At 41.3% G+C, this 19,356-nt stretch overlaps 1 protein-coding gene across 9 annotated transcripts; it reads right to left on the reverse strand.

Annotated features, from left to right (window-relative positions):
- Positions 1 to 2,346: 2,346 nt before the first annotated feature.
- LOC137369936 (homeobox protein AKR-like) lies at positions 2,347 to 17,898 on the reverse strand. Of its 9 annotated transcripts, none has more exons than XM_068031691.1 (3): positions 17,790 to 17,898; positions 15,180 to 15,397; positions 2,347 to 6,123 (listed from the first exon to the last, which is right to left on the reverse strand). In XM_068031691.1, exons 2-3 carry the CDS (start codon positions 15,393 to 15,395, stop codon positions 5,554 to 5,556), a joined length of 786 nt encoding a protein of 261 aa, XP_067887792.1. In that variant the 5' UTR covers positions 15,396 to 15,397; positions 17,790 to 17,898; the 3' UTR covers positions 2,347 to 5,553. The 9 variants fall into 9 exon arrangements, with proteins under 9 accessions (XP_067887792.1, XP_067887788.1, XP_067887797.1 ...); XM_068031687.1 differs by having other exon boundaries at positions 17,473 to 17,898; XM_068031696.1 differs by lacking the exon at positions 17,790 to 17,898 and adding an exon at positions 16,712 to 16,914.
- Positions 17,899 to 19,356: the final 1,458 nt, after the last annotated feature.

A 19,356-nucleotide genomic window follows, 5' to 3' on the forward strand; every position in this document is an offset into this window, starting at 1 on the left:
GGGCAATAAATACTGGCCTGGCCAGCGTTGCCCACATCCCATGAATGAATTAAAAAAAAATCCACCCTGCTTGTTACATCTTCAAAGAACTAATAAATTTGTCAAACACTATTTTCCTTTCATGTTGACTCTGCTTGATTGTATTATGATTTTCTAAATTTCCTGCCAGTTTGCTTATTATTCATTTCATGGGATGCAGGCATCGCTGTCCAGACCAGTATTTATTGCCCATCCCTAACTGCCCATGAGAAGGTGGTGGTGAGCCACCTTCTTGAACCGCTGCAGTCCATGTGGGGTAGGCACACCCACAGTGCTATTAGGAAGGGAGGTCCAGGATTTTGACCCAGCGACTGTAAATGAACGGCGATATAGTTCCAGTACTTCCTTAATAATGGATTCCCACATTTTCCCAATGACAGATGTTAGGCTAACTGGCCTATAGCTTCTTGTCTCCCTCATTTCTTGAATAGAGGTGTTACATTTGCAGTTTTCCAATGCACTGGGACCATTATAGAATCTAGAGAATTTTGGAAGATTACAACCAATGCATCCACTATCTCTGCAGCTGCTTCTTGGGATGCAGGCCATCAGGTCCAGGGGACTTGTAAACCTTTAGTCCCATTAGTTTTCCTAGTACAACAATCACTATCACTGGAGAAAAAGTAAGTTCCTCTCTCCATTTTGCCCCTTGATTTTCTACTATTCTTGGGATTTTTTTTTTTTTTTTTAAAAGGTGTTTTCTTCCATGAAGCCAGATACAAAATACTTGTTCAAAATCTCTGCCTTTTCCTTATTTCCCATTATAAATTCCTCAGTATCATCCTCTATGGGATCAACGTTTACTTAGCTACTCTCTTCCTTTTTATATACTTGAAGCTCTTACTGTCTGTTTTTATATTTCTTGCTGGTTTACTCTCATATTCTAGTTTCTCCCTCTATTTTTTTTTAAGTCATCCATGGTTTCTGAAATTTTCCAAATCTTCTGGCCTACCATTAACCTTTGCAGCATTGTATGACAGTTCTTTCAATTTGATACTATCCTTAACTCCCTTAGGCATCCTTCTGTTAGACATATACCTTTGAGAAAGACTTTGTTGAATTATGAAATATCGCCTTAAATTTCCGCCACTGCTTATCTACTGTGTTACCTTTTAACCTATTTTCCCAGTCCACTGTAGCCAACTGTCTTCATGCCTTTGTAATTGCCTTTATTTAACTTTAAGACAACAGTTTCAGACCCAACTTTCTCACCCTCAAACTGAATGTGAAATTCTATCACGTTATGATCACTCTTGCCTAGAGGATCCTTTATTGTGAGATTAATTAATCCTGTCTCATTACACATTACCAAGTCTAAAATAGCCTGTTCCCTGGTTGGTTCCATGATATATTGTTCTAAGAAACTGTCTTGAATATACTCTTATGAATTCATCCGCCAGGCTACCCTTGCCAATTTGATTTGTCCATCAATATGAAGATTAAAATTGCCCATGGTTATTGCAGTACCATTCTTACAAGCCCCTATTATTTCTTGATTTATACTCTGTTTTACAGTGTAGCTACCGTTACATTGCTTATAAACTATTCCCACCAGTGACTTCTTTCCCCCCAAACGGATTCTATATCTTGATCTTCTGAACCAAATAATTTCGCACTGCTATACTAATGTCATCTTTTAGTAATAGAGCTACCCCATCTCCTTTTCCTTTCTTCCTATCCGTTTGAAATGTCAAATACCCTTGAATATTCAGTTCCCAGCCTTGGTCACTCTGCAACCATGTCTCAGAAATTGCTATATCATATACCCATTTATTTATATTTGGGCTATCAATTCATCCATCTTGTTACAAATGCTGCATGCATTCAGACAGAATTAACAGCTCTGTATCTTTCACCATTTTCCCTGATTGTATTTGCAGGTGCACGCTCTTATATTTGGACGCTCTGTCCCTTCCTAGTCATCATTACCCATATCGCTACCCTGCACTATTGCCTTGTCTTTTCTCATTAACTTTCTAAATCTCCCCTCATGTGAACCCTTCCCCCCACTGTGTCATCATGGGATGAGAAAATCAAACCCTGCTCAGTGCCGTTCTCTTTGACAGTTTTGACCAACAAGACAGTTCAGCTACGAACTGGGGTGTGGGAGTGGGGTAATGGTCCATAGTGACAGTGACTATGTGAAGGCCTATTCACTACCCACAAAAGTGTTCTCATGGTTGCTGTGCAAAGCCCTATCCTGTCTTCTCCCAAAGATCATGGGCTGAATGGCCTCCTTCTGTGCTGCAAAAGACTTTATAACTCGATGATGTGGCAAACAGATGTAGAGAAGAAATAGAACCAGAATTAGGAAGGAATAAAGTAATTTATTATTTTTAAATCAAAATTGGATACATTGTGAAACTGCATTCTGTTGCCCCCACCCTATAATTAGGAAGTGAGAAGAACCCTGCCTGCAGAATCCAGTGGCAAGGCAAAGAGGAATACTGCAGCTTTTTAGTCAGTCTTTACAGGCCTTTGCAACCTGACTAATCAATAAGGCAAACATCAATGCAAAAAATGGACCAGGTTCATTCAGTACAGTCTGACTTCACTCAGCTTTACAATGTAAGATGACCACAGTGATGCAAACTGTACAAATACCTTCTCGGTTGAAGGGTTAAAAAAAAATCTAGTTTTAAAAGTAGGAAACTTCACTAATTCTTTTTTTTAAATTAAAGAATTATGATTAATTTTAGTCACACAGTCACCAACTAGAAAAGGAATTGTGAATTGAATTATAAATCAGTAATGACAATCAATAATTTGGAACGCTTCAGTGATTGTGTCACTTTAACAGTGTGTTAAAACAGCAACGGCAACTCAGTGCCCGTCAGGTCATCAGCATCCACAGTATAATAAATTATACAAAAAAAGCCACAGAACTAGAGCCCATCCAAAAAAAAGTTGATCATAATTCTTTATAAGATTATGGAGGCCAGACTCCCTTTTGAAAGTGAGATTTAAATCATTTTTGCTGGATCTTTGGCTTTATCAGGACAAGATCCAGCCCTATACATTTGTAGACATTGGGACCTGGAGCAAACTTACAAACTGCATGATCCTTCGTCAGGAGGTAGGATACAATTCCAGCATCTGTGCCCATAGGCTCTGTGGGAGGGTTCCCCCACCTCCCGCTGCAACTTTAGTGGGAGCCCCAGTCAAATAGCATAAAATGATGAAAACGGCAATTGTTGCTGTTCCTTTGGGGGATTTTGCTGGGCTCCCAAAGTTACAGCAAGAACTCCCGAGAAATTTCAGGGCCTACAGTCTTCTTCCCATAACCTGCTTTGCTATAATGCTGAAAGAGACACAGCAAGCCAGTCTGCTGCATTATGGCAGTAGAAAAAGTTTCATATGTTGTGTAACCAGTATGGAAATCACCCAACTACACAAGAGTGATAACTCTTTCTCCAACATATAAAATTGCTTGGGAAAAGTTTGCATGCAAAAGATTGGAAATGAACAGCATTGCATATTCACTTCATGAGTTAGGCACTTATCTGCTGATAATGCAGACAGGTTAACAGGAGCACCAGCCAAGTATTGCAAACTAGATTTTAAAAAAATAAACAGGATTAGGGGTGGGGTGGGGGAAGGAAGAAAAAAATTACTACAACCAGGTACAGTGTAAATAATCTTAAATTTTCTCCAGCTAAAAGATCCCCCCCCCCAAAAAAAAATCACTCACAGACCTACATCCAGCTACCAATTTTGCATTTATTTTTAAACTAGCTGCTAAAGCAGTCACACTACAATTTCCAAATCTCAAGCTACATAATATCTTGAGATGGAAACTGATTTTTTAAAATTACGCATTCTTTCTCCTCCCTGTCTGCCTAACCCTAACCCTTAAGAAAAGTAAATGAGTTGTAGAGTACATTCTACTAGTCCTCGGCGTCATCCCAGAAAAACTGCTCTCCAATGATTAAAGGTCAGCAGCCAAGCTTAGTACTTAAAAAAATTAGTGAACATTGCCAGGGGTCACTTTATGTTAGAGATCCTCTCCTCTGGCACTACTGCGAAACTGGAAAAGGAAAGCAACAGGGCCTGGTCTTTGGGATAAGGTGCATTGTCAGGGTGACAGAAACCAAAACCGGCACTGGCATGGCAACATAGTATATCCACTAATCTCTATGCCTACTAGTAAATTTAGTCATATATTTGAACTTACGTCCTGAAATTCTGTAGCAGTTCACCCACACTCTTGCCATTACTCAGGCAGGAGACTGCCAGAATCCCCCACAGATAAATGGTGTAAACAACAAGAGTTACAGTGGGAGACCAGAAAAGCCCTATGGAATTTCAGGGCCTTAACTATTTATGTAACAGCAGTTATAGAAGCATAGCAACATCCTTCACTTAAGTCAGCCTCAACTTCATTTTGAATCACAACCTAGAAAATTCAGAGAGCAAAATGGCACAGCCATCATGGATGATTTTCAACAACATCCAAGACATTGACGGTGGAAAGTGACAAACCAATAATATATGAGCTCCATCAGTAACCTACCCAGACCTCAATACCAGTTACAAAAGGCACTGTTCCAGGAAGCTATGGCATCTCCACCACTAATGGAAGAGGATGACCTGGGTAGACCCAAACTTCTGATCCAGTGCCTCCATGTGAAATATGCACAAGAGAAACCAAAACCATAACTATCAATATAGGAGATGTACATTCAAGCCTTTTTGTGTTACACTCAGATTTTGGCCACCCCAGCCAAGTCTGAAATCACAAAATTGGTAATTAGGTTATTAACTAAGTAACCAAAGTATTTTAAACATGGTGGTTTAAGTCTCACTGTCTGCATTGGGCATCACTATTTATACAGATGCAGCAGCTAACCTTTAAGGTTGGGTAACCATGCCACCATAACAAAAGCAGCATACCAGTGATGGCAGCCACAGGTAAAGCAATATTGCAGGGGTGGTAAATCCTGTGCACAGGTCATGCTGTAATAACTGGAACTTTAAAGCCAAGGAAAGGTCTGCACAATAAACAAACAGGCAAAGTACATTAAAGTTCTGTTCCCCAGGTCCATGGTTTGCTGCCTTACACTGAAATAAAGACTGAAGTAATAAATCAAAAATCAAGTTTAGAAACAAGCCCCAGTGATAATACATAATTACATATAAAAACCATTGCTCTAAACAATGCATGGGCCACATAACTTTTCCATGCAGGAATGATAAGAGTGATAAGAAGGCTGTTTATCTAAATATTGCACAGATTGAAAGTAAAGAATCACATAATCATGGGAAAATTCTCACATTATCAGCAACTACAAAACAAAGAATCTCTATCTATAGTAGTCATGAGTTCTTCGGTCTCCATGCGAGCAGTTTGTTAAGACAATTCCGTGATAGGAAGCCATGTTTTGGGATTCCCTTGTGCAAATAAGAATAAGGCGGCATCATGCTGCATAAAGCATCTGTTTTCCACATGAAACAAGTTTTTGCTTTAGTGTTTTTCTTCCCTCAAGAAAGTTTGGCAGCCAGAGTGAGTAGGATTTAAGCCATAAGCTTGGACTGGGATTCCATTTCCGCAGCTCGTTTGAGCGCAACATCTACCAGCAGCTGAAATCCACTGAAATCTTGATTGAGGTCTGGAGGAGTGGGTGGAGGAGTGTTAAATAGTCCACTCTGGGGGGTTGGGTTTGACCCCACCTGAACAGCATCTTTGGAGCATCCAGGGTTGGTATCCACTAAACCTGCACGTGACAAAAGATCCATTTTAGACATTCCCTCTATGCTGGCAGGTGGGCAGTAGTGTAAAGGCATGTCATTCGGTGTGGAGACAGTAGTGTGGCATATGACCGAAGGTCTTGGCAGGAATGCTCCTGCAGAAGAGGTACTACATGGAGAAGTCTCCCTATTATCTGGGAGGGAGCTTGTGGATCCGAATGATCTTTCGTCAAAGTCTGGAACATAGCTGTTAGAAGTCATTGAGGTCTGTACTGAGGTGTGTTCTGCACTTTTACTCCCTCGGCGAGAGATGGTGAAATTATTGGGATCCTTGCCGTCCTTTCTCAGCATGTCAGGCAGAAGTCTGCGGCGTGCATTAATGAACCAGTTACAGACCTGGAATTCAACAGGAAAGACAATTAGCATGTGTACATCTTTTTAATTAAATGATTTTAACTAAGCCACTCAAAGTACTACACATAAACATAGCTAAACTCTAATCTAACCAATATCATGAAAACAATACTCACAAATCAATATAAATGATCAGAAAGCAGATCATTCTAAACATAAAAAGCCCAGCCACTTTTTTGTATGTTTATTTGGATTACAAGGAAGTTAATTCTGCAATTCCCTACTTGTAAGGTCTCTAAGTCAGAGTATTGGGCCATGTTTTGTAACCCTATCTCCAATCCTCATTCCTTTATGGTATGGTTTTCCACGCCCACCCCACAGGGTGCAATTAATCCTTAGCCTAAGAAAACATATAGTTAGAATACAATTTGAATCAAAATCAGCCCCCAGTTGATACCACATTTATAAATAGCAATGCTGCTGAAAGTAGCTCCACCTATGGCGCTAGTTCTAAAAGATAAACAAGATCAGCAAGATACCTACTGCTAGCATCAAACAACTGCTGCTGGGTATTATTGGCCAAACTCAACTCTACTGATACAGATCAGCAGTAAACATTTTACATTACTTGCTTGTACAAAACTAGACAGTCAGGAAGTTCACAACCAGAAACTTGAGGCCATGGCTGCAATTGTAAACAAGTGCAAATATGAACTGTGTGGCACAATTTCCTTTAACCTTTGTGATTTGTCTAGTGGAATGATGTTCTCCTCACCTCTAACAGTTATAACAGTCCTACATGAATTTAGATGGTAGGTGCTGAAATAGAAAAATGCCACGCTTTGAGTAGGGGCTACTATGACACATTGTTGGCATAGGGTAGTTGGAGTTTTAGGGCTGAATTTTATTAGCACGCCGCAAATCACAGTGGCATGCTTTGAAGTAGGTGGTCTTCAGATACGAATGCGCCGGCGCTGAGCCCCTGTGATATTTCGCACGGTGGCTCATTTAAATGGAGGGGGCGGAGCGGCCACCCCAGATGACGTAGCGTGGGTGGCTGCTCCATCCCCAGCAACGGCATCCGGCGCCACCGGCGCCATTTTTAAAGGGCTTCAAGCCCTGCAGTTTAATTTACATTTTTAAAAGGTCCCGCTGGACGAAAATTGTACATAAAATTTTATTTAAACTTTGAATCCGCTTTCACACCCCTGCCCACTGAGTTCACCACAAATAAAATGACCTATCACCCCTGAAAATCACATTTTAATATGCCGACCTTTCACCCCCAACCTTAAGCACCTTTGACCCTCAACCCCTTCCCAACATCCCTACAGCCAATTACAATAGTTCTCCTCTCTTTCTCCCCCCCCACCACCCGCCCTGAAATTTTCACTCCTCCCGCCCTCCCTACCAGTGTCACACCTTGGAACTCTGAACGGAGTTCCGAAGGCATGGGAGTTCCGGCTGGCATCCGGAATATCGGCGTGGGGCAGCCATCGCTGCCAGGTAGGTAATTATTCTTTCATTATAATCTAACTTGCATATTAAGATGAAGGCCCCGCCGCTTGGCGATGGTGGGGCCACACCAAGGCCTCGCCGCCACCAGTAAAATACGGCGGGGCCTTCTTGGCATCGGAGGTTGTGACAGGCCTTTCCCGAAAGAATTTTCCGGGGCCCCCCCCTGCCACAACCCCCGACACGGAGGGCTCATAAAATTCAGTCCTTAGTCTCTATCTGGATATGCCATCCTTGATCCAGGAGTGCATGATGCTACACAGGATCTGAAATAGGAAGCGTTCTATTCTCCAGTATTAAAACCTTTCAAAACTATTTTTCAAATTTCAATAGTAACTTTCAATGGGGAATTGTATATATACTTGAAAAGGAAAAACAAAATGCAGGGTGGGGAAAGAGCTGGAAAGTGGGACTAATTGGATAGCTCTTTCAAAGAGCCGGTACAGATACAATGGGCTAAATGGTCTCTTTTTATGACGTTAGATTTTATAACCGAACCACACATTTTATGTAAACTGAGTCAAATTACTACAGATATTCAGCAATAAGCATTATTTTAAAAAGCATCAAAAGACAAAGATTTCAAGTGGAAAAAGAATCTGTTTAGTATTTTCATTGCAATAAAACTGATTTCATTTTCTCCTGCTGAAAACAGTTGCTTGCTCCCATCTGTATTATTCAGGTGCATTCTGAAGTGTTGCAATACAGGCAGGATGCTTTATGAAGATGCTTGGAATGTATCACTCAACGAGTTTTACATAAAATGTGAAGCTGATCTTGATCTAGAGTGTACTTTTAATACTCTACTGTACATTTGGGGGGTCCAAATTGCCCAGAACCTGACCTCCACATGCAACATAATCCATTTGAATTACAGATTCTACATCACTGTACTGTCAACCAGATCCACCTTAGGGAATGGTTTCATACAGGCATTAATTCAAGCAGCCATTAAAGCACTCAGTTCACTGGAAGTTTCAATAATCTATATTCAGCACTTAAAGATACCCGGTTTCAGTACAACCGACGTACAGAAGACTTTTTACAATCTTTGATGATTTCAGCTATTAAAAATATCACACTCCTTTTCCTTAGCTCTTCTCATTAGGTACTTTACAGTCATATTGGGGGAGTGGGATAGCTCACTAACAGCAGTGCTCAAGCAGAAACATGCGACCTTCAAGGGTCAACCCCCCTCCCCCCCACCCCCCCCGCTTTTACTGAATTAGCATTAGAAAACCAAAAAAAGAGGCCTTTGTTTTCCACACTCTATTCTCAGGACCCTGGAAAAGTAGGAGGCGTGAATGTATTTACAGTATGGTCTGCAGTCAGTAACTGCTGTACAGTAACACTGAGAGCACAGTATCAAATGTAAAAGTGCCCATAGATATTGCAGACCACCCTATAAAGTTTAGCTAGCAACGTCCTTTTAGTTGCATTTCATGTAGCACAAGTAAACCTAATTAAATTTATTGCTCACTATCTAGTTCAGAAACACCTTCAAAATGCTGTAGGATGTTTGCAAAATTCTCAATCTAGCTGTACTGCTACAGCATTTTGTTTGGCCACCACGTAGTTTAAATGTCTTTCTGTACAGGTCATGAGGGACATATGACAATATGACACTGTGATGGTCTCATGTTTCCTCTGGATGAATGTGGCCGAAACTAGCATTTCCTGCAAAATATCCAACAAAGTTTACTTTTAAGTTATAGTACTGCCCATACTAAATCAAAATAATTTTTCATTTATCAGGAGTTTTTTCCACCTCTACCTCAAAATACATAAAGAGTGGATATTCTATGAGCACATACACTTCAGAGAAGCTTTCCTGTTGATTCAGTGGTTAAAAAAAAATATCCAGTATAGAACTGATCACCATGGACCAGGATGGCCCACGTTTTTAATCAACGTCTGTGTAGCGGACACTAACTAGGTACCTTTTAAGAGCTTTGAAAAATTAAAAAAGTTAATTTACTAAGAAACTGACTACTGTACAACAGTGAAGTTAATAAATGGTTCTATATAGTTTTTTCTTAAAAAGACATTTTCAGTTATTTAAAATCAGGTAAAATAAGATGGTGGACGAGATACTTTTTTTATTCTTTCATGGGATGTGAGCGTCGCTGGCGAGGTCAGCATTTGTTGCCCATCCCTAATTGCCCTTGACAACTGAGTGGCTTGCCAGACCATTTCCGAGGGCAGTTAAGAGTGAACGACATTGCTGTGCGTCCGGAGTCATGTGTAGGCCAGACCAGGTAAGGACAGCAGATCTCCTTCCCGAAAGGAAATTAGTGAACCAGATGGGCTTTTACAACAATCGATGATAGTAATGGTGCCATAAAACTGAGACTAGCTTTCAATTCCAGATTTATATTAATTAATCGAATTTATTAATTAATTGAATTTGAATTCTGCCAACTGCCGTGGTGGAATTTGAATTCATGTCCCCAGGACATTAGCCTGACCCTCTGGATTAGTAGTTCAGTGACATTACCACTATGCCGCCATCTCTCCATTTAAAATGTTTATGTTTTGTGATAAACCCATTTCAGCTTTATTAATGAAACAAATATAAATATATCAAGGATTTTTTTTCATGCAAGAGAAAAAACTAATACATTCAAATTGCTGCCAATTGTGCTGGTTTATGAAAGATTTTACATTTGGAAATATGCAAGAGTTTGAGCGGAAACTTGAGCAGAAATTTCAGAAAGCTAACGCAATTTGTACCCAAAGCAGAAACTCTACCCCGTGATGTTTACGATTTGACAAGACAGGTTTGTGATACACGAAAGAACTTGTAGTATTGACAACACATAATCTAGGACAATATTTTGGTGTAGCACTGAAGTACTGCACTGACAGAAATGCTAAACAGTCCTCATCTGTCCATTTGGGTGGATGTAAAAGATTCCACGGCACTATTCAAAAATGAGCAGAGTTCTGTGTTCTAGTCAACATTTCTCTTTCAACCAACACTAGAGTAAATGGTCATTTCTCATTTACTAGTTGGACCTTCTGCATGCTAATTAGCTCCCTTATTTGCTTACTTACCAATGGCTATATTTAAACAGCAACAAATTATATACAAAGTATTTGGGATGCAATAAGGCATTATATAAATGATGAATGAATCCCGATTTATGGTGCATTCACAACTGGGAAGTGATTTCATGGTGGTCTGCATACACATTGTGTTTATATTCCGAACCAACTTCCTGCATACCAACCGGCATGTGCCCTAATGCTTTACAACTTCTGCCAAGTTTGTTAAAACAATTTACTTACTTTCTTCCTCTGCACACTACTTTAAGATGTGAAAATAAACTCAAATATTGCATAGTCTTTACACCCAACCCTGCAGACTAATAATAAAATTTAAATTGATCCGCTAAAGGCCAATGTCTCTTAACAAGTGCTTATTAGGAGGCATGCTGCAATTCTACTGAAGTCACCCAAAGACATGTTACACTGTTACAAGACTTCTCTGCTTTACTATCACAATGTAGTTTTTATTATGGTAAAGAAAATACTTCACAACAAACTACTTTTGTACAAGCAGAATTGATGAAAAGCTCACCAATAACAGCTTAAAGTCTGCATGATATCCAACTGGTTGATGAGCTATTTGAACAATGCATCACAGCATTAGACAGAATACCCCCTTTACATACAATTAACATTGTTAAGCGAGCAATTAAACTGCATAATTTGTCGGTATTCCCAGCAGAGAGAGCAGATAGTCACAGTTATTAACATCCAATCATCATCACAACCCCAGCACAATGCTTCTGGAGTTCTTCATGGCAGCATCCTTGGCTCAACCACCTAGAGCTGCTTTGTTAATGACTTGTCGTCATGTCAGAGGGTTAGAAGTGGGATTGTTCACTGAGGACTCCAGTATTCATTTCCATTCACAACTCCTCCAATAATTCTGCAGCCCATTCCAATCTACAGCAGGACCTGAACAACCTCTCAGCTTTGGCTGACAAGAGTCAGGCAACATGCATGCTGCATAAGTGCCAAGGAACAACTATCTCCAACAAGGTGAACATACCTTCCCATGATCTTCAACAGCACCACTGTTGCTTATTTCCTACATTAACATCTATGGGGAGTGGGTGAAAAGATGTCACATTGGCCAGAATGTTAACTGAACAAGTCAAATCAACGTCATGGCAGGAAGAGCTGGGCACTCAGTGTCTCACCTTCTGATCACCCAACACCATCTACAAGCTCAAGTCAGGAGTGTGACAGAATAATACAATACTTCCCTAGATGCAGTCTTAACAACAAAAAAAGCCTACCATCATCCAGGAAAAAAATAGTTTGCTTAATTGGCACTGGATTCAATAACGACTTGTTCCATATTTGGTGCACAATGGCAACAGCAACTTGCAATCTTTACTTTGACAGCGCCTTGCAGCCCATCCTCCTTGACCACCAAGAAGCACAAGAGCAGCAGTATCATAGTATCATGATATGCAGGCTCCCCTTCAAGTCACTAACCAACCTGAACATCGCATGACTGCCCACTATGGTTATAGGATCAATATCCTAGAATTTCTTACCTAACAGCATTGTGGTAACACAATTACCATTAAGGGCTCAGTAGTTCAAGGTGAAGGCCCAACACCAGCTTTTCAGGGCAACTAGGAGTTGGGAATAAATGTGGCCTTGCCCACAATGGCTACAACCTGATAACGTTGTAAGAAGGAAACTGGCACAGCCAATTCGTCCCCCTCCCCCACCACATGGTTTGGGGGCTACTTGTCTATAAAGGGGGAGATTAAGTCTATTGATATTCTGAAATTTATGAATTTGGATCATTGTGTGGCGCAGTTAGCTGAGCAGTCATGTGAAACAACAGCTAGCTAGTCTCACTTACTATCAAGGCGACATTACATGATTGAGGAACAGCATCGCATTTATCGATTAGGCACGCTACAGCCTGCCGGACTGAACAAGGAGTTCAATAATTTCAGAGCATGATGAGCCTCCCTTTCTATTTGTAGTTATTTTTTCATTTTTATTTTATTTTAGTTTGTTTCATGTTCCTTTTTTACCATGTGCCTGCCCACTGTTTTTTTTTCATGTTTGTGCTTGGGGCCAGGGCTGTTCATTTTTCTATCCATTAACACCCTCTGCACTAATGCTTTGTCTTTCAGCACACCATTAACATACCATTTGCCTTTGCTCCATGACCTTCTGGTCAATTATTCTCTGTGACCCTCTGTCCTATCAACACCTTCTCTTTTGTTAACTCTTGCCCCACCCCCCACATTATTTGCTTAAAACCTATTACATTTCTAGCCGTTGCCAGTTCTGATAAAAGGTCACTGACCTGAAACGTTAACTCTGCTTCTCTCTCCACAGATGCTGCCAGATCTGAATATTTCCAGCATTTCTTGTTTTTATTTCTACTAATATTCATTATAAGCCCACCGACTCCCACAGCTACCTCGACTACACTTCTTCACACCCTGCCTCCTGTAAGGACTCCATTCCATTCTCACAGTTTCTCTGTCTCCAACGCATCTGCTCTGATGATGCAACCTTCCACAACAGCGTTTCTGATAGGTCTTCCTTTTCCCTCAACCGAGGATTCCCCCCACTGTGGTTGACAGGGCCCTCAACCGTGTCTGGCTCATTTCCCGCACCTCCACCATCACCCCTTCCCCTCCTCCCAGAACTGCGACGGGGTACCCCTGCTCTCACTTTCCACCCCACCAGCCTCCACATCCAAAGCATCATCCTCCACTATTTCCGCCACGTCCAGCGTGATGCCACTACCAAACACATCTTCCCCTCCCTGTCAGCATTCTGAAGGGATTGTTCCCTCTGCGACACCTTGGTCCACTCCTCCATTACCACCAACACCTCGTCCCCTTTTCATGCAATCGCAGGATGTGCAATACCTGCCCTTTTACCTCCTTTCTCCTCACTACCCAAGGCCCCAAACACTCCTTTCAGGTGAAGCAGTGATTTACTTGTACTTCCTTCAATTTAGTATACTGTATTCGTTGCTCACAATGCGGTCTCCTCTATATTGGGGAGACCAAGCGCAGATTGGGTGACCACTTTACGGAACACCTCTGCAAGCAGCCTCTGCAAATACAGTCCAAAAGCATGACCCTGAGCTTCTGGTAGCTTGCCATTTCAGCACCATCCCCCCCCCCCCCCGCTCCCCCCAACCTGCTCTCATGCCCACATATAGTCCTGGGATTGCTGCGGTGTTCCAGTGAACATCAAAGCAAGCTCGAGGAACGGCATCTCATTTACCAATTAGGCATGCTACAGCCTGCCGAGTGAACATTGAGTTCAATAATGTCAGCACGACGGACCTCCCTTTTTATCTGTAGTTATAGAACATTACAGCGCAGTACAGGCCCTTCGGCCCTCGATGTTGCGCCGACCTGTGAAACCATCTGACCTACACTATTCCATTTTCATCCATATGTCTATCCAATGACCACTTAAATGCCCTTAAAGTTGGCGAGTCTACTACTGTTGCAGGCAGGGCGTTCCACGCCCCTACCACTCTCTGAGTAAAGAAACTACCTCTGACATCTGTCCTATATCTATCACCCCTCAACTTAAAGCTATGTCTCCTCGTGTTTGCCATCACCATCCGAGGAAAAAGACTCTCACTATCCACCCTATCTAACCTTCTGATTATCTTATATGTCTCTATTTCATCTTTCTTTTTATTTTATTTTAGTTTGTTTCATCAATTTTTTTTTAACCATGTGCCTGCCCACTGTTTTTTTCATGTTTTTGCTTTGGGCCAGGGCTGTTCATTATTCTGTCCATTAACACCCTCTCTTGCACTAATGCTTTGTCTTTCAGCACACCATTAACCTACCATTTGCCTTTGCTCTATGATCTTCTGGTCAGTTATTCTCTGTGACCCTCTGTCCTATCAACATCTTCCCTTTTGTTATCTCTTGTTCCACCCCCGCTTTATTTGCTTAAAACCTATTACATTTCTAACCTTTGCCAGTTCTAATGAAGGGTCACTGATTTGAAACGTTAACTCTGTTTCTCTCTCCACAGATGCTGCCAGACCTGAGTATTTCCAGCATTTCTTGTTTTTATTTCAGATTTCCAGCATCTTCAGTAGGTTGTTTTTATATTACGAGTGACACTGTGTAAATTCATCTAGAATGCTCGACTACATGTAAAATCCAAGAAAATAACAAAACAAAGACTGACTGCAGGTTCCAGGGAGCACAGTAAATTTATGATCTGATCTGCACCACTGAACGAAGTGCTCAAACCTGCAATAATTCCCTCAGCCTTCTGTTTGGGTTATTCAACACACAGGCCACTGCTGCAATTCCAGTCACTACTACCAGCTAACGTCACCAATTTACAGACTAGCAGCTCCAGCATTGGGTGGAGGCAAGAATTGGATTTTGTAGCTAACTGTTCTTTGTCAATATCTGTGATGGGTAGAAAACACTACATATGACGTATATTACAGGTCTTAATTATCAAGTCTTGGCTGAAGTCTTTTATGATGGTCTAACCAGCAGCGACTTTCAACAGCTTATCTCGAAGTGTTTAGACTCACTCACCTGCAGTACAGACAGCTGTGCCTGCCTCGACAGCTGGGTTTTCTCCTGCTCAGATGGATATGCCTTATAGCGATGCTCGTACAGCCAATCTCGCAGGATGCGCACAGACTCCTTGGGCAGGTTCCCCCGTCTCCGGCGCTTCCCTGAATGAGAGAGGTCGAGAGGTACCTCCAGACTGTCATCCTCGTCAGACTCACTGCCGTACACCGGCCCCATCGCTGTAAATGAGGAGGAGATGTTGAAATGAAATGGTATGAATGGAGATATCCGATCAGCCAGCACGTATACCCTTAACACATTCCCTCACTGTCAACTCTGCGCCTACACCACAAGGTTCTCAGCTCCAGCATTTTAATCCCGGCTGTTATACTGCTCATTATGAAATATGTTAAACTTTCTACATGCCTTCCCATTTGAATAGATTTTATCTCGCTTAATGTTTTCCAGAAATTGTATTGTTTCCGCTTCATTGGGCCTCCTATACTGGATCCGACTACTTTGCCACGGGAAGGATCTGATCACGGATCTAATGGGTTGCGCAGTTATTTTCAATTAGAATACAAGTTTTTGGAAACAAAAACAGATCATACAATTCACTGAGCGCATTTTAAAAAAAAACTTGGAAGAAGATAGAACTGCTCATGACCTACAGGCAGTAATGTTTAAAACATACGCCACCCCTCGTTGTCCTCAAACTACCTCATTAACCTCTCAGAGTTTTCAATCGACCAGCCCATTTTCGGACAAATCCGCTAAAACTCGCCCCCTACTCAAGGAAACCTCTGGTTGGCTGAGTTTGAATTTATGAACCCGATCCGACTGTCAGTTTGTAAAGTGATACCTGCTCTTTTCCAGCACTTACAGCAGCCATTATCTGCTTGACCCAGAACAAAAGAACAGAAATCACCCAAAATACCTCAAGTGCTTCTCCATTCCGCTTAAAGCGCCGAGCCCCAAAAGAAAGGGGACCCATTTGTAAAGCGACATTAGTTCGGTAGTTTCGGCCGCATCTAATTTTTTCTGCCCTGGTCTGTCTTGAAAATCAAACATTATGCCCTCGCCAAACACGTGCTATTAACTTTGTGTGTTCCATTAAATGGAAATGTATTCAAATTATATAAACAACTCCCATCCTGACTCGGGAAGCTGTCCTCATTGAGAATCTTAGTTTGCGGTAGCGGTAAACAATTAAAAAGTGTGTACAAGATTTCTAAAATAATCGAGTTTGACTTCAACACGGACAAAAAAGGGAGAAAATGTTCCTTTAATACCTTCCATATCAACAGGATCTGAAAACGCCTCACCTTACCAAGCACCTTGTAATGACAATTCCACTAATATATAAAAATGCTAAATTACTATCTAAACAGACAGCAAAGATAGTGCACACTGGGACCTGTCACAAACATTCTTCTACTTGGCTACAGTTCAAGGAAAGGAGGGGGAAGGGAGTAAAGAACTTTACATTCCAGCATATTCCAGACAAGGAAAACATCCTCCAGAAACCAATCCACAAAACTAACACAATGTACCCGATCCTACACTCCGTAAAATGGTAACTATACTTGGCGGTGCCGTGTCCTTTGAAATTCCGGAGTCCTGCCACTTTAATGAAGCAAATGACGGGAAAACACAAAAGTACGTTCTGCACGGCTGGCTGTTTAATAAGTGGTTTCGCCGACCAACAGAAAATAACCGTCCCTGTAAATCATTCCACACATTCCGCCCACCTATAATGGGGAGTTTTTAAGCTGTCTTTTTTTAAGTCTGCGGGTTAATGCTAAAAAAAAATCAGTGAGTGTGTTTGAGTCCACACAGCTTTTCAAATTAATAGGAAATCCCCCAAAAGTTTGAAGCCCCTGGGATCCATTGTATTCACTCTCTTTTCATAAACTTTCAACGAGGAACACCAGCTGTAGGAGGGAAAGAACAATTATACTTTCCAAGTTTAAACCCCATCGTGAGAAACTTCAAATCGATCTGAACGGTTTGTGTAAAGAAATGCAAGTTTTCCCCGGAAAGGCAAAAAAAACATTTCTCCACGAGGTGTGACACCAAACAAAGCCTTTAAACTCACAACACCCTCCTCTTTTCAAAAAGTCACTCTTCCTATTTCCCCTCAGCGACCAATCGATCGCACCCAGCCCCTTTCCAACTTCATTGATAAAACAATTAAAATAAAATAGTAAATTAAACAAAAATTCCAGACAGAAACGTAGAGTCAAGAAGGCCACTGAACACGATTTGACAACGTGCCAGCAGCATGGAGGAAGCAACAACTGCCTTCACCTACCTTTCTTAGCTTTCATTCTGCTCCAGAAATGTGTCTCCAGGCGCACCAGCGAGATTCACAGAGGAGGGGAGGGAGGGGGGAGGAGAGGAGGAAACGACCAACAAAATCAAAACAATCTTTTCGACTATGTTTCCAGATAAAAACGAAGCAGCAAGTGAGGACGAGGAAAGTACTTAATATAAATATATGTAAACGCCAACTTGTTGTGGCTACGCGGCTGCAGTGTTGTGAGCGCACGGTGAGTGCTCTCTACTCGCTCTGCCCCAACGTGTTGCTCGCTGGAGGATTCAAACAAAAGGTAAACACATCACTGCTACCTGGCGCTCGGAACTAGTCGGATTGGATCGGGTCGGATCGCCTCCCTCAACTGCCTCCTCAGGAGCTGACAGCTCTCCCTGACAGCTGCTTCCTCAGCCCTGGATCCGCCCCCAGACCACGGGGGAGGGTAGAGAAAAAAAAATCCCTGCTCTGACATCAGCACAAACCCATTCAAAAAAAAGTTTACGATTTGCATAGAGCAGGGGAATCCAATCCAGACTTGTTTTTTTAAAAGTATTTTTATCAAATTTATTTTACATATATAAAAAGAAGAAACTTGATACTCAATGCTTCTGGAGCTAGTTGGAAGTAAATCAAATGAAAGTGTTTATAATTGGAGTCATTGTTTCTTTGTGCTTTGCTGGTTAATATCCGGTGAAAGCAATGTGGCGAGACGCTTTGATGACGGTTGGTAGTCCTCCCCCTTGGAGCAGTGAAAAAGATCAGATTTTTTAAAAAAACAACTTTTATTTTAAGCGTCTGAGTTAAACATTAAACTTTGCAGCACTGCCAATGCGCCATGATCGAGCAGATTTTATTGTTATTTTTAAAATAAGTGTGTGTTTAAAGTTTTAAGCATATATTTTTGCTTCACTTCCGCACTCGGCTGCTCTTTTGTTTCCACATGTTTGACTGCCTGGCTTCTGCGTGTTCTTTGTGCTTCGATGATCCACCAGTTAATCAAAATAGTTTCCATTTTTTTTAAACTTCCACACTCAGGATTGATGCTTTTTACCGATCATTAAAGTAAAAACAGCGGATGCCGTTGTGCAAATGTTGCCTTAATTTTCGGCGTAACAGGATTTTAAAAACGTGCTAATTAACCAATAATACGGTTGTGTATGGAACCATGGCAGGATCACTACGCCACATAGGGGGAGGGTGAATCCATCTGTTTGTCAATAAAAATGTCCTCGAGTCCACACATTCAGATTCCGGCGTAGTAATATATTGTGTAGTTTTCTTCAGGAAGTCATTTATCGTCTCAACAACTTTTTAAAATAAGGTTTCCCAAGACGGGGCAACCAAATCTTCATATATTACCTTGCAAGGACGCATTAAGATTTTTTTTTAAAGCAACTTAATCCAACCAACCTGCACTTTTTCTGACACTAACTGTAGGGAAATCAGTTCAAATCTACTGTGGAGAGAAAGTTTGTTAAAAAAAGCCAAGATATAACTAACTCTAACTGATATTGTACAAACGGCTCGATGAGAACAAAGCAGGTTTGCATGAACCAGTTCATGTAATTTGTAACTGGATGATTCCTTGTTGTCTTGCCTCAACCAAGGGTTGAGAATACCCATAGAGAAGGAACCGATTGTGAGGTGCTTGATCCTATTGTCCTGTGTAAATTAGGTTGTTTTCAACAATTGTCACACCTTCATCAGTAGCTCTCAAGCAGAATGAGAGCTGTTAACACATTACTGTTAGGCCAATTGTACTGACAAAGTGTCGCTTATTTAAACATTCTCTGACAAACGGTTCAATGTTACATTCAAAAGAGACGGGCAAAACGGCGTGACACTAAATCATACAGGCCAAAAAATCCCAGGTTTAAATTA

The sequence above is a fragment of the Heterodontus francisci genome, chromosome 5 (genome assembly GCF_036365525.1).
Source record: "Heterodontus francisci isolate sHetFra1 chromosome 5, sHetFra1.hap1, whole genome shotgun sequence".
NCBI lineage: Eukaryota > Metazoa > Chordata > Chondrichthyes > Heterodontiformes > Heterodontidae > Heterodontus > Heterodontus francisci.